The sequence below is a fragment of the Acanthochromis polyacanthus genome, chromosome 9, assembly GCF_021347895.1.
Source record: "Acanthochromis polyacanthus isolate Apoly-LR-REF ecotype Palm Island chromosome 9, KAUST_Apoly_ChrSc, whole genome shotgun sequence".
NCBI classification, from domain to species: Eukaryota; Metazoa; Chordata; class Actinopteri; family Pomacentridae; genus Acanthochromis; species Acanthochromis polyacanthus.
The window spans coordinates 25791304-25815811 of NC_067121.1; the positions used below are offsets into that span (position 1 = coordinate 25791304).

Sequence of the window (24508 nt, forward strand, 5' to 3'; positions counted from 1 at the left end):
AGACTGGAGCATGTCAGAAAATTGGCCTCTTACTTTTTTCTTTTTCTTTTTTATACCTACCCTTTCCCCTTTGTCATTTGCATTTGATGTCTGCAGCTAACTTCTTAGTCCTTCCTCTGTCCCTCCCTCAGTTCCCCTCTTCTATTTGCCCCTTTGCTGTGATTCAGTGGCCCGTTCCTTTCCCACAACCCTGGGCTGCTGCTGAGGACCTTAGTATGACCTGCTCTACATTGCTTTGACTTCTCTCTCTTTGGGGCTGTATCTTTGTGCTGTGTGCTAGTGAGAGAAACAACAGTGATCATATTTCAGTATCTCTGACTTGTTTATTCTCTGCAGAAATGCTTGGATTGTAAGTTTGGCTTCATGGACTCTCTAAATAAGTATAACTACATACTTTGTATAGATGGTGTGTAAGCAAATGTAATTCTATTAGCCTCACTGTCCAATTACTCACCAGTGTGGGGCCGCAAGATTTGGTTTATGGTGTGCCTTGTGCACATTGTATGTTTGTGAAGTTTCCTTCCAACGTCTTTCTGTCTTAATGTCATCACTTTTATGAAAGGGACACAGTTTTACAGCGTCTCTCTTATGTTGTGTGTCCAGCCAGTGGAGAGGGTTGAGCTAATATAATTAAAATGCCACAATAGATTGGCATGTTTTACTGGAGCAGCTCCTACTGGGCGAGGTAGACATAGTGTACTCGCTAACCTCCGTGCTTGCCCATTGGCAAGGCATCAAACTCATAGCAGGAGATGAGGATGAGAAGAAGAGGGAAAGATGTGGCGGAGAGGGGAGAGGAAGTGTGAATGGGAAAACAATAGATAGAAGGAGAGATGAACTCATGGATAGATGAGGGAAAAATGAGGGATATAGGTCAGTGGCAGCAGGAAGCAGTGGCTTTGGGAGAGCCCTCTGTCTTTGTGGCGTAATTGCCTCTATGAGCCCGTTTGAAGTCCTCCCTGCTAGCGTGTCTGGGTGCCAGCCAGTAGTGGTCTGTATATCATTGTCCTCTGTGTGTGTTCGACAGGGTTGTGTTAGCCTCTCAAGCAGTCCTGTTCAGTTTAACTCGCATTTTGATGTACCACGCCAAGGAACAAAGGACAAAACCATAAAAACGTGTTCTCCGTGATGTCAGCACCAATGACAATGTGCAGATGCACGCATACAAAAAAATCACCACCCAAAATCTCATTTAAAGCAACATAGTGAACAATGAGTCTTCCAGGATATACTTATGTGACATAAGTTTTGTCTTAATTATAAAATTGCAGTGGACGGCTCCACAGTTAATCAGTGAAGGTTCTCGCCACGCCCTCTGTGGTGCTGTGCATGCTGTTGCAGCATTAGAACTATCATTGGATATCTGATATCTGGTTCAACTTTGTAAAGGAATCTATGCATTATCTATATTTTCACAACATCAAAGTTATAGTATGCAGCATAGGCCTATAGAGGCTGCCTGTTGTGATTTTAATTCTAAAAGTAAGAACTTGAGTGCCACATGCTCAAAAGTCATTGTGCTTGCTGTGGTATGACATTTGTTGAAGTGTTGAAGTGTAGGTTTTAGTGCAGTAAAATCAAAGGAAAAGTAAACTAACTTCTACTTAATGCAGCCCATGGTATGAGAAAAAGTTTCTTTGACCCCAACCACATCAGTAACACCACTCACTCAGTTTAGTGTGCATTTAAACACAGTTCAAAGGCAGAGAAAATCCACCTTCAGACCTCTGCTTTGATCTAAACATGTAGCTCGTAGCCGTGAGGACACAGGATTACGGCCATGTAGACGATCACACTATTTCTGTGTTCTGCAGACAGCGCACACTCAACACGCACACACGCTCAATACACAACACTCACTCAGTGTGATCACTTCTGACTTACAAAGCCAAACCTCTCTGTCGTGACTATTTTTAGGGACACTGTTATCCTTTTTCCTGAGGGATGCAGCAGACTTTAGAAATGTAATTCAAGGCTTGATTGAGTGTAAAGTTTTTTTGTTAGAGTTCGTGCTGAATACCATATGATGCAATGTTTACCTGTAGTTTTGAATTTGGGGCCGATAGTAAGCATTGGCAAGATGCCCTGTAGGGTTTTAGTGTGAATGTGTGTGTAAGTGTATAAGTTTTCAGCCTGTGGTATTTACCATGAGAGTGCGAATCTGAGCAAGACGTCTGGTTTGAGTCCAATCGTAAGTTTAAGTGTTAGTCCAAGTTGTTGTCCAACCCACTGGAAAGGTATGCGAGTATATAATGAAAATGAATGACAGGCACGGGAGGAGAGAGGGAAAGCTAACAAAACCAACTCTGTATAAACAACAAAAGTACAGTACACTACTGTGGAGGCTGTTGTGTGTGCGCCTGTGATCTGTGTTCAGTGTGTGTATGTGGTAACCTGAAACCACAGGGAAAACGTTCCTAGAATTCCGGGTGGGTTTGGTGTCGTGGTTCGCTCACTGGAGCCCCCTGAGTGGTGCTGGGAATGCGGCCTCTGCACGGAAGAGCACCAGAATGAAGGGAAAGTCCCGCCCTATTTTCATACATTCATATACACTTTACCCTGCTGCTAAACACACACACGGACACATTTCTTACCAGCTAACAGGTTAAAAGATATATAGTCAGAATGTGAAGGGAGGATAGTAGTTTTGAACATGTATTTATGAACTGCGGTTTGCTTTTAAATAGATTTGTACTAGTCTCTGTTTCCTAACGTTCAACCTAAACCATTGTCCTAACCCTATTCTCAAAACTGACTGCACAATTTGTATCCTTTGCTCAATAATTGTATTTGAAATAGTGAAAAATAGTTTTAAAAATTGCTACGTCCATATCGAAAGTCTAGAACACTGTGACTATCTTATAGTCAGTCTGGTCTGATTGTGCATGAGTGATGTTGCATGGAAGCACTAAATGTGAGCTGGAGCTGGCTCATATATGGTTGCCAGATTTGGCTGGGCTTTAAAGGTGCGGATTTGGCCCATTCATGTGGAGAGTCAGATCCATTTAGCAAATCTCTGGCTAGCTTCTTGGCCAGTATCAAAGGACTGGAGCCAAACAATTTCACCATGCGTCATCATTGCTAGATAATAGTGGTCTGTTCATCAGGTAACAGGCCATCTCTCAGCCTGCAATTAGACCCACATTATATTTTGGCCAGGGCATTTAAGGTCCTAAACACACCAGATAAAATATGTTGTTTTCCCACCGAGTGTAGATGAGCTGAAACTCAGGAGATAAAAATCTAATAATTGATTATGAATGTGTCTCTGTGTGAGAGAGAGATGGAGAATAATGTATAAATCTACATTTTGTTGATTTATTAATTCCAGTAATCTGTTCAGCTTGACCCATTCACCCAAGGTTAAAGCAATGTATAGTAAAAAGTGACATGTTGTAATTCTAATGGGAAAATATGGTGGTATTACTTTGAAAATTGCAATGTGTTGATGAGCACCATGAAATGCCAGTAAATTAACAATGGAATGAAATGGCTTCCAGTCATATTTACTGCTGCACTTTTGTCTGTTAAAGGCTACACCGTGGGTTGTCTCTGTTTTAAAATATTACATTACTTTTAGTTAAATAAATGTAATTTCTGTTTTGAACCAGAAAAGGAAGAAGCAGAGAACTGAAGAGCAATTCAAGACAAGACAGCTTTGTTGATCAAGCACATTTCAAGCAAAAGGCATTTCAAAGTGCTTCTGGCACAAAACAGAATTTGAAAGCCCTTCAAAAACTTAAGCAATAATACTTGGGGAAAAAAATCAAATAAGATAGAATAAAATATAAAATCGTTTCAAGTGTGGTAAAAAATTAAATACTTAAAGCAAAAAAGAAATAGACAAAGGTAACAGTTGGCCAGATGATAGTTATAGCACCAGTAGAGAGCAGTAGGTAAATGTAGGAAAAAAGGATGCCCCAAGTACAACATACGAAGGAGTGATCAATCAGAGTTTTTGCTTTAGATTTTAAAGTGGCTCGGGGCATACTTGACACCATCAGCAAGTTGGTGCCATCTGTGTGCAGCATAGTAGCTGAAAGCAGCTTCACCTTGGTGGGATCAGACTAGAGGTACTACAGAGAAATCTAATACCTCTGTTTGGTTTATTTTCTTCAAGGTCATTATGACTGTATTTTTTGTGTACAGTGTTTGAGCGATTATTTATTTTTTTAACCAAAAGCAGCACTTTACAATCTAAATCCTCTAAGTAACTGTAAGCCGTTATAAAGATTTAACAACAGAAGCAATGTGTTCAGCTCTCCTGGTTCTTGTCAGGACTCTGGCAGCAGTGTTCTGAATGAAGTGTTAAAATTGTTGATGACATTTCCAGGAAGTGGTTGCAAGGCCACTATTATAGCTAATAACTACTGTATGTAGTTAGACTAAGCGAGACTCAAGATTGTGACTTTCCGTTTGCTTCCAACTATCACCATAAATAATCCCTTTCGAAGATAATTAAAAATGCACAAAATAAGCATGATTCATTATAAAGGTTATTATTTGAAATGTGTTGAACCCATACAGGATTTTGAACATACAGACGATGCCAGAAAGGGAATAATTTCATAAAAACAGAAAACTTTCAGTGACTTCAGGGACACTCTTTCTGCCGTGGTCCAAGCCTCTTAACCCAAACCTGGACTTCTCAAATTCAACTTATGACTGACTTATGATGACGTGTACAATTTCCAACCTGTGCTTGATTGACAGATAAGCCTGCTCATGACAAACATGATAGTTATGGCTGGGATTTCTGCCAAGAAAGCCATTTTGCCCATGTGTTTGTCAATGTTACCATCTGCCCGACTTCATTTGGATAACAGCTCCCTAACCTTTGCTCTTCTTCTCTTCCCCTGCAGTACAGTCACTCTCTCACTCCTTGACCTTAACAGCAGTTTGCACAACATTGCGGTTTCTAATCCTATATGTGTTATTCTGGTGTCAGGTAGCTGTAGTTAGAGCTGGCTTCTTATCTCTCCATCCACAATGTGCTCTCAAATGTTCTTACTTAGTGTCTGGGGGCCATTCTGCTGGTCTGAGAGCGTGTGTGTGGGTTATGTATCGATATCTCGATTGCATATAGGCATATTAGATGTACGCTGTGGCTGCCTGTGTGTGTGTGTGCATGTGTCCGTGGATGGGTGTGAGCGCTGCTCCCTCGTGCCCTTTGCAGCAGTAGAGAGTTTGAACCCTGACTCCCTCACTCAACGCCCCCACAGGCCCTCTCTGCTCTGTATGCGGATATGTCTGACTATGAGGATGCCCGTCTGATTGGTGCTTTGGGTCAAATGTACTGTATGTTTGGGCTAAAAGTAAACTGTTTCCACTGACTGTTCTTTGCTTACACAGACACCATACACAGTGCAGTTTATATTTGACAATATGCCTCCTCCTCTGCAAAGCCAGCCTTTACATGCAGATTCAAAACAAACACTTAAAATCTTGACGTACAGTATATTTAGCTTATCAGTAGCTCAGCCCCTTGACTGGCTTTTAGTTTATGCTGGAGCTGTCAACTTTAAGCACAAGATCACGCCACTCTGACCCGGATTAGACAGACAGACAGACAAACAGGTGGTCGTACCGCACTAGAGGATCATGGTCCACTCCACCCGTCTGTGCTCTGGGGCATAGTTTACTTTCCTGGCTCTGCCCCTGCCTGCCCTTGTCTGCCTTCCACACACCAGCTGCCCCTCCAGCTCCCCCAGACCTCTAACCTCAGTTATCCATGCCCTCCTCGGCATGTAGGCATGTGGCTGGAAGAGGTCCTGTAAAGGCTTTCTTTCTTTCTTTCTTTCTTTCTTTCTTTCTTTCTTTCTTTCTTTCTTTCTTTCTTTCTTTCTTTCTTTTGTTCTTGCTCGCTTGCTGTCTTCCTTGCTTTCATTTTTACTTTTTCTTTCTTGTTTTGCTTTCTTTCTTTCTTCCTTGCGTTCTTAATGACTTTCTTGTGCTTTCTTGCTTTTGCTTTTTTGCTTTCTTTCCTCCATTACTCATATGTTCCATCTTGCTCATGTTCTTGTTTTGTTGCATTTTTTTTCATTCATTCATTCATTCCTTCATTCATGTTTTTTTTTTTTAAACCTTAGCAAACACATTGAGGGACAACCCACATTCCCTGTGGTACTGAGGCGCATACGAAACATACAAACTAACTAGCAATTATAGATGAAATCTTGGAATCCACTCTGTTTTCTCATCTCTGTCGCTTTCTATTTCATATATCCTCCATGCCTTTGCCACTTATACATGCACCCAATATCAGTAGCATGAGTTATCTGGTGGGACTTTGTGAAATCTAAACTGGCCAATGCTGCCGCCTGCTGGTAAATTGTTGTAATTGAAAAGATTCTGCGCATTATTAGCTTACACAGAAAGTTTATGAAGTTTGCAGTTGGGAAAATAGGTGCAATGCAGCTTAATAGTAAGAAAACTAAATGACTTTATTGATGTTGCACAGAAAATTTACTTGAACCGTTCCCCCTTTGGATTTTTGTGTTTTAGTTACAGATGCTTTATGTTCAGGAATTGACAAACATTGAAACCTGAAAAAACATAGAAAAGAGCTAACAAAATCACAGTGTGTCTCTGTTTTACAGTCAAAAATAGCTGGCATGCTCAGTAATTGGTAGCTGAAGTAATATTCATGGCTCTCAATAGCCTTTGAAGATACTCATGTAATTAAATCTTGGACACGGATGAGGCTATGTGTGCATGTTTGTGAGAAATACAGAGGAAAGTGCGTGTTAGTTAGTGTGTTGTGGGGGTTATATATCCACAAAGAGACAAATTATTGTCTTTTTCAGGAAATGATGCCTGTCTGCATGCGACTTTTCGTGTGTGGGCATGGCGGACATGACATTCTTGTTCCTTCAGTCTGATGGAGCTCCATAGTGCTTTCCCAGAAGTCTGTGTGGTCTGTTGACTCAGCCTGCAGTACGTCTGCTTGTACATCGAGGCAGGCGACACATTGAGGTGGGGAGCAGTTACACCCAGTGACAGACGCAGTCGGGACAGTGAGGCCTGGGAATGTCCTCAAAGCAAACCACGAGCCAATTATAGTTGTAATCTTTGTAATTGCCACCAGAGACTATTAAAGCCCTAAATACTATAGCCATACTGTGTGTTTCTATTTGTCTGTCTCCGGCACCAGAAACAGACATGACAAATGGACATTCTGTATTTTATAATTTGTTGAACTCTGTGGAGTCATAAATTTGGAGCCGTACCAAGGGAGCATGGGTAATGGCTCTTGTGCTTAGTTGAGAAACACACTGTCAAATGATGGACATTCTGATGGACTCTTAAACAAGAGTACACAACGTAATTCCTCTGTTGTAGATGTGAACAGTTTTTCATTTCAGCAGACATTTTATCATTTCAATAGAACATTAGTTTTTACTAATGAAAGCTTAAGTTGGCAAATTTGGCTTTGCTTCCTTTTAAAAAACAAACAAACATGAATTTGAAAACCACTTTTCGACAGACTAGTTTAACCAATTTGGTAATCGGAAGAATGATAAAATCATAGACCATTTCACAAACAGATGCAATAAGTGAACTTACTTAAGTTGAGGGGAAATGCATTAAAATGAATAAAACTGAATTGTTTAGAAATTACTTGATGCAGACTCTGTGGAGCCTGGATTTTTAACTGCTTTGAGTTGGAGAATCATAAAACTGTTTTTAAAAAAAAAGCAAGAAAGAGATTGTGACATTACGAGTGCATGAAGTGTTTAAACAGTAAAGCTTTCTTTGAAACTAATAGGAAGATGTGTCTGTAAGTCTTATGATCTGATGCTGTTTTTCACCTAAGAGTACTGTCAGAATCACACTCATCTCAAAATTAAAGCTCAGGATGAACCAATAGTTACTGTATGCTTTCAGTACATAGGTCTGGCCACACGAGTGCAGTGTGGATGCACATTTTGTCAGACCAGTAACCAAGTCAGAAGGTGTTACACATGTAGTCCAATTACATTCATTTGTATTTTGTGTTTTTTTTCCTGCAGGAGAAACTAGCATACCCGTTTATGTCAGTATTTGGAACCAAAGTCAAGTCTATAGAGTGAATGTTGTATCTGATTGCTTCACGTACAGAGTAAGAGAGTACACATTACACTGTGCTGCCACTTGTGATTTGCTAATGCCAGGATGTGCTTACACAGCCACTGGAGTGGGAAAGACAGAATATGTGCGGGAATGTGTGGGGGAAAAAAGGAAAAAGCAGTTTGTTGCCAAGAGCAAGTCACTTAAACCAAATTAATTCAGCTCTTTGCAGTGGCTGTGATTGTTAGATAAATCGATACATGTTCATTAGCCTGGAGTAGCATTGAAATGAAACATGCTTGGCTGTGTGTAGGCTAGTAATAGGCTAATGATGAGCCAAACTAGATACTGTCTCACTAGCCTGCAGACGGAAATAGAAATAGATGGGTAGAATGGCCGTAATGATATCAAACACCTCCTGGGTCTGAGGTAATCACAGTATGTAATAATGACAGTATGTGATTACCAGTAGATATATGCACATTCTAAATGAATCGCGATGCCCAGTCATACATCATTGTCTCATCTTTGTTTTTCTGTCCTAAATCTCTCAGCAGTCCCTGTGGCTCGGTCTCTTTTCCAGCTCTCTGACTCTTCTCTGGGTTGGTTCAGGTCACAGTGGCCTGGAGAGCTTATCAAGACAGGACTAAACTTTAGCAGATTCCAAAAGATAGCTGAGAAAGCCCACAGCTGGGCTTGTGTGCCGCTGCGAAGAAGAACTAGTTCCACACTTTAAACTTCACATTTTAGGTTTGTTATGTTCAGGAAGTATTGCTCATCAGTACACACTCAAAACTCCCACTAGAAATTCACTTTTTTCAATTTTTATTTATTTTTTATTTTTTCCATTCAACACTGAGCATCTTGGAAATCCCAATTCTAAAGAGCATTCCAGCCTGCTATTAGCACTGGGCCACATCCCCACAAGACTGTGGTCTACTGAACCAGAGGGGACTGAGGTCAGCTTTCATCTTCATCCAGACAACAATCAGATAAGACGCATCCAGTCAGCAGCTACCAAGCAACAGGCTGATTACACAAACAAAGATGGAGACAAACAAACATTCAGGCTACTTTATTCATCACATGGAAGTCTGGTCGCTGTAAAGGAGAGTACATGTTACAATTGAAAGGAAACCTGAAATGAAAGACAAGGTACTGGCGTGACGCTTGACTTGACCCAATAAAGGCCATCCACGTGTATTTGAATTAAAAAAAGATATAGTGAACAAACAGTATGAAGGGGCGCATTCATACGTGCGGTAACACCTTTTATTGCCCTGTAGAGGACATGCTTTTACTGCGCAATGGCCATGAGTAATATGAGCCATAGGACCTTCAGTCATATAGCTGTAAGAGCGCAACCACTCAATAAAGCGGCCTGGTCCCGGTAGAATCACCCAGGGACCTCTTAAGAAGTGGCAAAGCAGTTGAGACCAACACAGTGGTGTGTAATTCCAGCCCAACCACACAGCCATAAACAGCCATATTTCACTGGCCCAAAGCGCCACAAAGACAGATATACCACCAGCTCAGCACAGGTGTCATGCCTCAGGTAAAGTCCGAGACAAAGACTTTAAAGATTCATTAATGCAAGTGTCGCGGACAAAAACGTTTCATCCCGGCTGAAATGACACAACCCCGGAGTTGGTGTAACAGGAGTTCAAACAGAATGTGGACTGACCCATCATGTAGCTGCCAAATATACAGACAGTAGCAATCTTAAAATTATTTTTGTCTGTGTCAGGCTTGCCTCTTAAATATTATATTCCTATAAAACTAAAGTGGACTTCTAATTTCATCTTAAAGAAGCACATTTTCTCCCTGATTCTGTTTGGGTGTGGCTTATTTTTGTGCTACATAGAGATCCTGATGAGTGTTTATACCAAGCGAAGCCAATCTGCTGGTATTTGTAATCTTATTTGCAACAGACGGGTCACAGACCGGTCAAACTGGCTAACAGATGTTTGGTTTCAGGGTCCACAAGTCATAAAGGTTGAGAACAACTGCTCCAGGTTATATACTGAAAATTCAAGACAGCTTATTACATTTGTTTTCCAATGTAGGACACAGTTTGATGAACTAAAGATAAATTATCGTGTGGGAAAAACAAGTTAGGAGAGTTCAGAGTTTCTCACCATCTCATGATTAGTCATGCAGTTACTTCCTGAGAAGCCAGTGAGTGTGCAATCATCAAAATGATTTCCAACTAACTCCAAAACACAAGAAACATTCTTGCTCTTTTCTGCAACTAACTGTGCTGGTCTTACTTGTAGTTGGCAACATAACAGCTATACCTGTGCAACTCTTTATATTTCTGACCCTGCCTGACTCTGCCTACATCTCTGAGTCATCATTCCATACAGAAGCTTGCCAAGCTGCAAAAAGCATGACAGAAGGCCCCTGGGCTACTGGCCAGGTCTACAAAATCACACAGCTCCCTTAACTCGACTCTGAAAGAGATTAACTGGGGGCTTCACAAAATTTGGACAAATAATTTGAAGTCTGTTGCTTGGAACTACAGTCCAAAGTTGTGCTTTCCGCAGTGGAAACCAAAAATCAGATCTTAAATGAAACTGCACAGTTGCAGTAAGTTTAAGCTGCTTTCTTCCCCTCTTTTTGAGTTTTTCTCATAGAAGAACTTTGGAAAAATTTTCTCAAAGTCAGCTTTATTATCCATAGTGTCGTAGTGTTTCTGAACATCCATTAGGTCTGAGTCTCGCTGGGACAAGACTGACCATGGAGCTGTTTCATTTTCAAATCCCCAAGCTGCCAGCTGGAGCAAGGAAGAGGTGAGGTCAAAAGATAGGACGAGACAGATACAGAGGGTAAAGCACAGAGCTGTTGGGAATAGAGCTTGAGTAAAATTAAGCCAAGACTTTGTGCTCAGGTACCACTGAGACTTCCAAGTAACTGCAGCTACTGGTGGCATTCAGCATGTTCATGTGGTTACCAGCTGGGTTACAAAAGGCAGCAAGCAGAACAAAGAGAGAAAGCAGGATTTAATGGAGTTTGTGGTAATGGGGAATCAAGGGGGAAAAGAAAGATGACTTGAGCTGAAAACTCTTGGTGGACTTGAAGAGATCATTTAAGAACACAAAATAATAGGTGGGGGTGCAGAGGAGGATGAGAGAAATAGAGCATAGAATGAAAAGCGCACTGTTAGAGCCTGCCTGCCCTGCAGATGACCTCTCCTGATTTGCTTGCTGTTTCTCCTCGCACATTTTATGATCCGAGTATTTCCCACTAATAAAGTCGTCTTGAGCTACAGCATACTACATACTGCTGGGAATTTGGACATTTTCTACAAGAACAAACAAAGGTTTTGCCAGTGCTTCAATTTTTCATATTGCTTGACGTTTGAAATATTTATTTTTGCTGTGTTTATCACTGGGAAGAAATTTTGTTTTTGAAGGCTTGTCACAGGTCTAAGTGTGCTGTGTGTTTACATGTCCACATGGCATTGCAGGACACGGGCTTGCGGAACATATGTATGTGTTTGAACATGTTTGTGTTTACAGCCTGAAGGACGGCATGAGCTCATACATCATGTTGATTAAATGTTTGCGAAGTGGCTTTTGACCAGTTGTCTGTTCGTGTGCTTGGTGTTTGTTGTACAGTGAATGGCCGCTAAGCTCACAGCGTGTGAGAACAGTCTGGCCTTTCAGAACAAAACCACCCGTTCAGAGTATTTCACCATGTCCAAGTCCTGCTCGTAAAGTTAGCTGGCTGCAAACATCTACTGCTCAGCCCCTCCCTCGCTCTTACAACTGACTTTACTGGTGACTTCAGGTTATTCACCTCTGAAGGGCATCAAGGGAAAGGTGTGCTGCATTTTCCGATTTTATAAGGCTTTAATGTTATGGTGAGCACTATACACAACATGTAATTTACTGTTAGGTATGCGACTTAATAAAATTACTAAATTAACACTGCAATAAAAATGTTCTTACGTATGTCTGGAAAAAATACAGGAATCTATCAGTGTGGGTACTAAATTATGGACTAATTCAATTTTCATACCAAAACATGTTGTATATCACATTTGGAGTAAATGAAAACCCAATTTTACATTTACTGTGGACTGGTCAATGGCTTCCATATTCGTAAAGTAAGCTTAGCAGACCTCAAGGAGGATCTGCTCTTTGGCAGTTGTTTTCTTCTAGAGTACAGCAGCAGTGTTCACACTTGAAGTGTTCGTCTTACGCAGTGCTAGTCACTTATTAAAAGAATGTGTGCATTGGAAAAAAGCTGCACAGAAAGAATTTTATGTCCTCAACTTGCTGTCTCTGGACATTCTTGTCGATCAGGAGTCCTTTAAAATTGTACAGTCTCTTTTGTGTGTTGGATAGACAAACACAAAAAGTGTACTGTTGACATTACTTAGAGGGGAATCTACTTGAACGTAAATCATCCAAAAAATATCACAGCAGAAACTATAATATTTTACCAAGAATGCCACCAAAATATCCAGCCTCAGTGGTGACATCCTAAAAAAACTGCTGACATTATCTATTATGCAGTAATCATAGGTCTTCACTGTAATAAATCAACACGTTTAGCGCTGTATTCCCTCAACAGCTCGGAGGTTGGGGAGAAACTTTATGAATCATGATGCACAAACAATTTGCCGACAGCAACACCACCAGCTCTAATCCAGCACCCCCCCCCCCCCCAGCTGAAATGGTACCACCCACAGCTACAAAAATACACACACTCACTCATATGAAAACAGCCTCATCTCCTCTCAGTTATTAATCACCGATGCTTTCCCCTCTTCACTTTACTATGATTCAGCCTGATGTTTGTTTCACAGGAATCATTTATCCAAATCAATTAACATGCAGGAATGTGAGCACCAGTGATGCAAATCCAAGAGTGTTTCATGCCTAATTTTTGCAGACGTCAATTAGTAATACTTAGTTTTTTGAAGCGTTAGGTAGAAATATGATAGAATAGTGACAGATAATTTATCATGTCTCATGTCGTTAGTCAGTAGTAGTAGTAGCTAAATGCCGTGCACAGGTGGTCCATTTTATGTTTAAATGTCTTTGAATTCTAATGTCTTAATTTGGTGACAGACATACACATATACACCAATGCTCCTGTATTTCTTCTCCTTACATATTGTCAGACTTTGCCTTCAGGTGAGCATTCACTTTTGCGGAAGATGAGAGAAGTTGTCTATGTTACAAATGATTATTTGTAGAAATTATTGGACAATAGGGATGTGATTCCCTCTCTAGCACATTTTCACATTGCCTTTGAACTTACAGTTCCTGTCTTTCTGTCTGCTCCGTCAAACAGAGACCTAATAATGTTGATTCCTGTGTCAGTACAACATGTTATAGTTTCCAAAGCTCCATTAAGACCTATGTTGTTCATTCTTTACATACTGCCAGTGGGAAATAATACTTGTGGCCACAGTATCAATTTCATCCTCATAGATTATACTATGTACAGAATGTGTCTATATTTGTTGTTCACTGATGTGACCCGATTGATACACTGCATGAGGGCACTGATGTAATAAACTTGAGAAGCATATCAAGAAGGGCTCTGCTGTTGAGCTTGTACAAGATGATTATTGATTGTAATTACTGCAAGAAAGAGACGATAAACTGTTTCTAATTTAGAATTCCTTGTGAAAAAATGTCGAGCTCCGTGTACCCCACAGAACCTTAGTGTGCTTTTTCAACCTTCAGTGGATTTTTGAACAAGGCCAAAATATAAACAAGACTGCCTGCAGCCAGTTCAGAGATGATGCACGTTTGTTTCTTTCCCTGGCAGATAAACACAGATCAGTGGTAAAACCATCTGCTTAATATCGTGTAGGTCCTGCTTGTCCCTCTAAAATAGCTCTGAACTGTCAGAGCATGGACATGAGATCTCTGGGGTTGTCCTGTGGTGTCTGGTATCAGGACGTTGGCAATGGATTGTCTGCGTCCTATAAGTTTCAGGCTGGGGCCTTTGTGCATCAGGCTTGTTCCATCACATATTTCTGATTGGTCAGCGTGGGATCTGGGAAGTTTGGAGGCTCAGTCAACACCTTGGACTTCCTCAAGTCATCTCTGAGCAGCTTTTATTAAGTTATAGGTGCATTGTCCTGCTTTGTCTGGAACAATGATCAGGTGATTTGTCAAAGTAACCCAGCTGAACATTGCACTGTCATGAGATGATCAGTGTTACTTACTCCATTGATTGGTGTTTGTAGATAATCTCAGCAATTTGAATCGTGACAAATATTTCTGACAGTATTTCAATAGTATTGATATCAAACATGCCTAACTACCTTATGTTTGTTCCATAGTATTTTTGCTCTATCTCATAAGTCTCTAGTAATGATAATGCTGTATGTTTAACTCCAGGGGGAGTTTAAGTAAAAGTACTCTGTTTAGTTATTTGCTGTATATGCATTTCAAATGGAAATATTTCCAGCCATAGGAATCCAGTGTGCTCTCAATTTCAATAAAAAAATATATATGGATGAGGAGATGCAAAGATGACCCTGGCCTGTACTTAAAGAGAGAGACACACATGCGATATACAGAAACCCAACTAATTGAGTCCCGAGTGAGTGTTGAGGACTCATTAAACATTCCAGCTAGACACTGGTAATCTGTCAGGAATTGAGCACAGATGAAAGACAAAGTAGAATCTACTTTTCCTGGGGCCAGTGTACTATACACCCCCTATCCTGGCAGTAGCCCCATGAAAATGTACACCCTTGAAATGCTATTCATTCTATAGTCTTAACTTTGTTCATATCATAAACACAGAAATATCCAGGGATATGAGTACACTCAAGATGCACGCATTTTTTCTGTTATTTCCCTGTGCACCTTGAAAATGAATATTTAATTTTTGCCTTCTGCCTCCAAACCCACAAGCACCCTGCAGGCCTTCAAAAGATCAAGGCAGTTGATTTTGGGGTCAGCATCAGGGAGTGGAGGTCATTTCTAGTCTGTGCTCTAGGCAGAGAGGAAAGACAAAAACTGACAAAGCAGCCTTTAGGAGAGTGCATCAAGTGTGCATTCACAGGGGAATGAGTCAGTTCCGCTGAAGAGAGTCAGAGAGTCATGAATCAGGCGCCATACATGTGTAGGTAGTCATTTATAATGTTTATTGAACATGTGAGACCACCAGAAGAGAGCACAATTTGTTGATTAGGGAAAGTTATTATTCAATTAGAGAAAGAGCTATCATTTGGGCGCTGCAGTATTTTTCTTGAATTGTCTTCTGCTGTAGGTTCACGCTTCAGTTCATTTAGATGTAGCATTAAAGCGAAATTTTTTTGAAGCACTACTCTATTGCCATTGGCAGGATACCTATCGTAACATCTGATGTGTGCTGGAGATCTGTCCAAAAATTAGCAACATTAATTGTCTGTCTATCAGGTAATAACCTCTGGGATGTCCTGCTGTGTCAGTTGTCACATCCCCTATGTACTATCAAACATACCCTGCAATGAAATGTTCAGGCCTAGCATGCTGCCAGACTCGCCATGACACTTCCCTTTCATTAGCATCCAATCTGATGAGCTCATTTCCGCGCCAACACTGTTATCACAAGCCAACTCGGGAGACAGACACGCACACACTCCCTCACACACAGTCCCTCCTCCTCTCCGACTTTCAACCACTGCTTAGGGAGCTGTTTGATTCTTCAATTAATCATTTATGTCAGAGGGGGGAAGTTGAAAGCCTAAAAGCTATCGATTGTTTCCATGTTGAGAAGATTCAGAGCCGGCAGCAATTAACAGCCTCAGTTGATGTCAAAGCAGACAGTTGATTGTGTGTGTCCGTGTCGGGAGGGGAGACACGGGGACTCCACTTTGCAAATACACTCAAGTGAAACAAGCAATTGAAGGAGGGAGAGGAAATGCAAAGACAACAGGGTGTAAAGTTAATGTGCAGCGTCACAGAGTAAGGCGAGAAATTTTGCATTTTTATGGGCCTGATCTGTAAAGCGCTGTTTCAGCAAGATGAGGGAGCGCAGACCTTATCAAGACTTTGCTTAGATCACAAGCCAGAGATTGTCAGGTTCAGCACTTTTATGATTGCCTCCGCTCATATCCACATGAATACATACGAGTGTGTGCATGCACGACCACAAACGCACACACGTGCCCATAAATGCGTCCTTATAAACACACTCGCTTAAACCGTCAATAATCACTTTATCAGCCCTGCACCGCATGTGGAAGCACCAATTGATTTGATGCCAGTACATGTCATTCCTCTCCACTGCTGTTAAATCTCCCAAACATGGAAGATTAGCATCAATTTATAATTCTCAAATTAATTTGGATAACATTATAATGACTGTGGAGAAACGATATGTGCGGCGCAGCATCAAAAGTCAATCTGCAGTAATGTAATCATGTCCATGGTCCAGACATTTCACCATTAAAACTATAAAATGTTAAATTAATTCATTCTGCTTGCCTAACTATGTTTTGATGTGTGATGATTCTGCAGCCAAACAACTTTTTTGACGGTTTTCTACTGGAAAGGTTAGCCTTTCAGCAGCTCAGCAACAGCTCAGACCAAATCAAGAGCCGTAATTCCTGCCAAGCTTCGGGCCCGTGAGCATGCAGGAGATTAAAGGGTCCGGCTCGCCCTTTCTTTCAATCTCATTTTTACAAGGCTGCGGTCTGTCATAATTTCACTGAAAATCTTTTCAGTCGCCGAAGAGCATAAAAGCAACATTAAGCAATTTTGACAACGTTGATTGAATGCTGACTCAAAAGAGATTGTATAATGGACCATGCAATATTTTCCATGTAGCACTCTGTGTTTTGTCTTTGACAAATGAAGCTGTAATGGTTTTCAGTTTAGGTTGAAGAGATGCAATGGTACAATTGGAAGATTTTGAAATACAGGAATTGATGGACTGCTGTACATGATGCACAGTGCATGTCTGTTTGGTTTATAGTGTAGTTTGACAAAAAAGCAAATTACACCCGCTTATTAACTCAGTATAACTCAGTAACATCCAAGGTGCATTTCAGTTGTGGTCATTCGTTTTTACACAGCGTTTGATACCAGAATAACACATCAACAATACAGCACAGCATGTTAACAAGCAGAGTAAAGCGGATCACAACAGACTATGGCTCGCGTTATGTCAAGCAGCTAATGTGATTTCCTCTTTCTTTTCTTTTTTTTTTTTTTCCACAGCTACACAGGCAGAGTCGTAGGAAATGGTCTCCATGCCCAGAGGCAAAACCCAGAGGTCAAAGTTCGCAGTGTGGACCCTGCAGTGGCTGAGGTCAAAGAGAGGTTGGAGAACTTCAACCAGGTAGGATGACCTTTACTTGGCATGAGGACATCTCTCATAACTAATTATTTCTGCACACATGAATACATATCGTACACCATATTGATTGTCTGTCTGTTTGGCATTTAAACGCAGTGAATGGCCTAAGACTGCCATGGAATTGTTGGTTGTTCATCCATGTGTTACACAAAAATCTGAGACGCCACTGAGTGTCAGTATGGTCACTGCAATAAATGTACTCATCTAGGAAAAATAACATTGTTACTGTTTAGCCTAGTTGTTGTTGTTTAAAACTAATAGCAATATTAATTAAAAGTATTTTGACCTCAAGCGTTAACACAGATGTTGCTTATGAACAATTATATCCACCTACACCAAAGTCTTAATTGATTGCCTTGCTTCTTATTAGAACTCTGCAAACAACGTAACTCTACGTCAAAAGAACTACTGAAATGTCCTTGCATTCTCTTTTGATCTAAAGGCTTTTTTGAGCACAGAGGCAGATATCAAAGATAAATGAAAAGGATAGTGGGTGAAGGGAGACAGTGACAAAAAAGTGAATTACTGTTGCAAAAGGAGAAAAAAAAAAGAAAGATGAGAGGCGGGAGCAAAAGGTCAGGAATGAGTGACAGATAGGCATAGATGACACAAGCAGCTTCAAAGTGGCACTGTTTGTCATGTAGATGGAGTTTAGGGCTGAAAAGGACCAAGAAGAAAGGGCCATTTCAGACAGTCCCTAGAGGCCATTTCAGGAGACAAACGGATCAGGATTTGGTTCCCCTCTGCCTGTCTGCCCTTTTGTTGCCCTGAAAATATGCCCACAGATACTACACCAGCCATCTCTGACTTTCTATCTATATCATTCCCATTCTTTCATCTGTTTTTACCCTTTCTGTCCCTATTTGATTTGCTGTTGCTAGTATATCAAGAAACTTTATCTGTCATTTTCTCATTTCTTTTTATTCCTCCATGTTGACACATTTCTGCTTCGCTCTTATTTGACTGTATCATCATATCGCCACAACGTTTATTCTTATCTGCCCAGATCCTCTCACCATCATCGCCTTCTTTATTTTTCATGCATAAAATTTTTCCCCCTGCACTGTTCACCTCTATCTTGTATCTCCCATATATTTTCCAGCCGGTCTGTCACCTGTCTTGCCAGTGACAGCTCAGGATCATTTCTGTTAGACCACAGCATCCCATTGTGCATGGTGGCTGTCAAGTGCCTTGTTGTCATGGAAACTATGCGGGAGTTGAGCGGGTGTCCTGTTGACATTTACAGGGTTGAAAAGCCTACCTTGAATCTAGACCAGGTGGCAGAGCTTGGCTTAGCTTTATGTTTGCGCCAGATAAGCGCAAGGATCACAGAGTGTTAAACCGGCATAATGTGCAAGGTTTTCCAAGTGCAGGAGTACGATTTTATCACATGTGCTCACACTCGCGTTTACAGTTTACAGAGGTGCAATACGTACATATTAGACTGTTAAGCATCAAGCATACCAAAATGTCGGCTTAAAAAGTAGTTTCTTTCTGAAATTAAGCATTTAACTTTTGACATTCACCTATGACTGCTGCGAACCTTGGTCACTCTCCAGGCAGATTCATATAGATCAAAGTGGGTTTGCATAGAATTAGATCCTCTGCCAACAGCCTGAGTTGACTAATACTATTTCATGCTCAAAAGGCCTATGACAGGCTTAAAGTCACGCTCTCTAATTTGTTATAGCACCATCAAATTCCAAATTTCCTTCAAGCAATGTGCAGACGGCTATTGGCACTAACAAAATCAGGAGTGTACCTTAGTGGTCATAACTATTCAAGTTTCATACATCCCGTTAAACTCAGCTCATTCACTGATTTACCATTCAGTTCACGGTAGTTGCTATTATATTGTTCTCACTGAATTGGGAATTTTCACTTCAGCATTATTAAAATGGAACAAAATCACATCTTTATTTAAAATGCCTTCATGTAGCTCACTTGTCTTGATGTCTAGTTTTTGTGCCAACAAAGTTTCACTTGTCCCCAGCTCCTCCTTGCATCAGAGCCCTCAACAGATGTTTGTACACAGGGCAATTGCATAAAAATCTTCCAGGTGGGGGAGTTGGTTCATAAATAAGTTTTATTTGCAGATTGATTCTGGCAAGCCCATCTGGATCATTTTCCAAATTACAAATTTTACTAGACACCCTTGTTGCCTTTTAGATTGTAAAGTTAATTTCACCAATCTAGAGGGACTGCATTACAGATATAAGCAGCACAGTTTAAATTTGACTCCACAGCAAGGCGTTGACTAGACTGAATGCATAATACAAGAATTGCATGCAATGCTCCACCAATTGTGAGCACCGATTCTCTGTGGATAAGTGAGTACCTCCTTCTGCTCTTGAGCTAGCATGCTCAACAATTGCTACCTGATTTAGACAGTAACTCTCCAGTTTTAGTTTAAGACTGTCTGAGTCTCCGTCTTCTTGATCTGTCCTTTGGTTCTTGACAGCAGCAAGTACTTTACAGATTTAGTTACTTTGACAGTTTTGATGTTAGCTCATTTTTTTCGTTGCCAAGGTGCCAGGTGGCGCATTGAAGGTCGGGTCTGTTTTCTGTCAGCAGGATTTCAAAAATCTGCTCAGCCAATTTTATGACATTTGATGGAAAGATAAACATGGGCAAAGGAAGAAACTGTCAAATTTGGCACAGATGTGAATGACTTTGTCAAAAATTGTAAGAGTACATTGGCCAGGCTGAGGTCTGCACTCCGCAAGTGAATTTCTATTTTATTTTTTTAAATTTTTACTTGGTAATTTTCTCAATTATTGAGCTTGTTTACTTAAAGGAGAGTCTGTGATTGGTTGGAATTCAGTGACAACACTACTGTCATGAAAAGTTCATTCATCGATGGATGTCATTATGCTTGCCAGAGTCTGGTTGTGGCGGCAGTAGGCTTAGTAGGGCGTTTCAGACGTCCCTGTCCCCAGTAACATTTTCCAGCTCCTTCTGGGGATCCCAAGCGTTCCCAGGCCACATGACATATGTTAATCCTCCAGCAAGTTCCCTGGGGACTCCTCCCAGTTGGGACATGCCCAGAAAACCTCCAAAGGAATGCGCTCACAAGGCATCAGAGCTCGTCACCCTATCTCTAAAGCTGAGCCCAGGCACCCTATGGAGGAATCACATTTCAGCTGCTTGTATCCACAATGTCATTCTTTCGGTCACTACCAAGAGCTCATAACTATAGATGAGGCTTAGAATGTAGAACAACTGGTAAATCATGAGTTTCCCCTGAAGCTTAGATCCTTCTTCACCTTGACAGTTCGGTACTCTGCATTACTGCTGTCGGTGCACCAATCCGTATGTCCATCTCAGACTCTAGATTCCAAGATCCATTAACTCCTTCACTTATGGCAGCACCTCACCCCCAACCCAGAGGGAGCAATCCACCGGTTTCCGGCAGAGAAACATGACGTCAGGCTTGGAGGTGCTGACTCTCATCCCGACCACTTCACACATGCTGAAAACCGTCCCAATGTGTGTTGAAAGTTACGGCCCGATGAAGCCAACAGAACCACGTCATCTGCAAAAGCCATAAAGGTGACGGATGGATTTGCAGTCCATCTTGAAAAGGGCCATTATATTAAAAAGTGCCGTGAAATAAAATGTTACCGGAAAAATGCTAATCTAAAACAAAAAACTAATATTTGAGAGAAGGCATTTTGTAATAAAAATTCATGCAAATTTGGAAAAAACGCCTATTTTATGCAAAACTGTTTGACTAACATTCCCTAACATTGAGTTAAGATGTAATATTTCTTACTTTGATGCTAATGTCATGAATAATATTGTTATTTACCTATTTTACAAATATTTTCATGTCATTATGAATGAATTTATACATTTAGATGCTGCGTTTTCGGCTTAGCGAACAAGAAAAGCGCTTGTTTGTTTTTAAAATACTCAGCAGGGCAGAAAATCATTGTTTTGAGCCACCAAGGTCCTATCCCTCAGTGTTGCAGGTGAGAAATTAGATGCTTTGTACACAATGGGTAGTTCAGGGGGCCTTGGAGCACTGAGCGTTTGTATAAATACACAATACATCTGTCTGTTGAAAACATTTGCACTCAGCAGCCATTGAGGTAACACAAAATGCCTGGAATTGATTTGGAGCACCTGCAAGCTCCTGTTGAGATATTATGGTTATTTATTGAAAGAGCCACCAGACTATTACTGACTACGTATTTAAATGAATAAATACATTCCTTTAAATATCGGATCTATTGTGAATAAACTGCATACATTTTTGGCAGACCAAGGTGAGCCCTAAAATCCTGTCTTTGACAGAAATAAAGGCAATAAAATTGTTAAACCATGCATGTGCTGGTCCTGCCTCTAGTCTAATGGACTATGAATGCAATGAATGCACACAGAATATTACTTTTGTTCATTTTTTTTGTGTGTGTATCTTTTCCTTTCATCTTTGCAAACACTGTTTGAGTTTCAGACATTCGCACAGTCCATGCTTTTGTGTCCTCATTTTTAAAAGACTATTTAAGGTTAAGATTTGAATAATGTGTCGGTGTTAGAAGTACAATTAGGCTTGTCAGCATGTTTGTCTTCTTTTATCTTCGGAACTAGTTTGGTTTGTTGTTTTCAGTGAAAATTTAAAATAGCTCTAAAATATACATAGTAGACTGATTTTAAGCTACATGCAGTTCTTTTTTGGCTTAAAAGGTACTGCAGGTATTTCGATGAATCTTTAATCTGAGCCTTTCCAAATTTGAATAACCTCAGTGTCTGGGATTAGTGAGGTTGAGACGGGGATATTTTTACCTACTGAAGAGCAGTTGGACTCAGAGCACTGTGACACTGAGGGGATTGGAAAACAGCTGCTGATATGTCAGACTTTGACCCCTCAGCTACTCTTGGCAGTCTTTTGTTTAAGCACTCGAAATGAGTGTGCGTGAGTTTGCATTCACACACAGTACACACACCGCAAATGTTTGATTCATATAAATATACAACCTATGGCAGACATGTTGGCATGGTGAAAGAGACATACACATTTGTACGTCCGCATCAACATTTCCATGTTGAATCTCCTACATAAAATCTAGAAATAACACTCGACCATACACAGGATAAGCCTAATGTCTTGGCCTCCAATAAAATGGTTCATTAAGTGAGTAGGCCAAGTTATGGTCCTCCCCTGTGTGTCTCCTCTGACTGTCCTCTCTCTCCCTCTCTTTCCCTCTGCCTGTAAATATTGCTAATGTGGATAATAAATGTTTCAAAGTGGATTTTTGACTCGTAGCCACCAGTCCAGCTGGTTTTGGGTGGAGATCTTTTTACAATGGTCTATCTGTTTCCATGTGAGTATCAAACCCAGATCATTTGTCAGTTTGTCAATTTGCACTTTGGTTAATGCAAAGTCAGTGGCAGCATGCAGGCAAGGGGAAAACCATCCAGAGGCTCATTCTCACGCTCTATTTCTGTCTTTATCATTCACTTCGACACACAGACTCACACCTATGCACATACACAGACAGTACCATTAAATAGGGGGAAACTTGTGTTGGATGGAGACTTGGAAAGTCTCCGGCATAAAATTCCAGTACAAAGGCCAGTTCTATGTGTGATCGATGAGACCGACTACTGCATTGCTGTCTGGTTTGGCCAGTGCCCCGGCCAGGTTCCACATCAGAGAGGCCACATGTTTGTAAAACACACACTCAGCAGATCCCTTCAGTGGACGCTGTCAATCCATGGCCCTATCAGCTACCGCACAGACTCAGTTACTGTGGGCTTTTGTTAGCAAGGGCAGGTTGTGCATGCTTTTTGGAAGGCTGCAAAAATGATGAAATGTCTCCTAAAAAGCGTATAGATTTAGATAAAGCCCAAAGTTGGTTTTGTGACTTTAATATGCCTTCATAGTATATGCCTCTTTTATGTTTAAGCAATGCCTGCAGCAGTCTGAAAAGGTTTGAGCTTTAAAGAGTTAGTGGAGTCCAGGGATGAAGAAAGTGCTTGGGCTGAGCTGGCAGGCCGTCACAGGGAGGGGACAGATTCTTTCCACTTGAAGAAGATGATGGAGTTGGTCTTCACAGGAGCTCTGCTTCTCTTTGCTGCTGCTGTGGCAACGATACAGCAACAAGTCTCACAGCCCAGGGCTCTCTGCTAGATTGGCAACCAAACTTCATGAACCCAGACTGTAATTTAAGCATAACATTTTTTACCACCATAATTAGATGCAAAGCTCATAAAATTCCAGTGAACTGTGACTGTTTTTCTACATCGGGTCATATTTGCTCTCTTCTAGGGTTTCAGTTCCCGTGAAGACACTGATTCTTGTCATGTAGAGAAAATATTTGACCGTTTTCTGTGTTTGGCACATAGTTTTGAAAAACCCCTTTCAGTCTTATTCTATCTGATGCGGTGTGCATTTGTAAAAACATGTTTCAACATCATGTTCTTAAGATTATCTACAATTGGGATAATGCTCACCCTTGGCTTCCCCTACTTTGTAAATATTATGGAAGGAAGACAAGGTTGTTGTTTCTGTGAAATTTTGCACTTTTGGGATGATGGGATATGCAAATGTAATGATTTTGTTATCTGATCTCAATTCCAATCATTTTGATCTAGTTCAGCTCAATTCAGTTCAGTTCTTAGACAAGATTTAAATCTGATACATTTATGTATATTCATTAAGGAAACTGGTAAATACAAAGACTAGTCTTGGAATATTAGGAAGCAGGTGGAAGAATGGATGAACAACATAAATAGTCAAAGATAAGGTACGTCCCTACCTTATGTTATTTTAGTGATGTTTGTAATATTGAAAGTCCCATATTATGCACTTCCTAAGCAAATAAATGTATGTCTCACATGTTACCAAAAGCCGTCTTCCAATTTTTCAGCTCAAAATAATGCAAAGACGGTTTGTTTTACGTTAACTGGATAACTCTTGGTTTTAGCCCTGTTCAAAATGGGCTTTTTAAGTGTCGATAGCTTTGAATGTAATTGAGCTGCTTCCCCTTCAGGAAGAAGACTTTCTAAGCATCTGTGATTGACATGTAGCAAAACACTTGACAGCTCAGCAGCCAATATAGACTTGAATGACGGTATCATCACTTCTAACTTTCTTTTATGTACACATGTTGATGAATTTACAGCACAGCTG

At 40.7% G+C, this 24508-nt stretch overlaps 1 protein-coding gene across 2 annotated transcripts in view; it reads left to right on the top strand.

The window, feature by feature from the left end:
- Positions 1-24508, top strand: part of gpc5c (glypican 5c) — a 107071-nt gene that overhangs the window by 51283 nt on the left and 31280 nt on the right. For both annotated transcript variants that reach the window (XM_022194977.2, XM_022194976.2), the window contains one exon: positions 17232-17352. In XM_022194977.2, coding sequence (XP_022050669.2) covers positions 17232-17352 — 121 coding nt within the window. The remainder of the gene's footprint in view (positions 1-17231; positions 17353-24508) is intronic.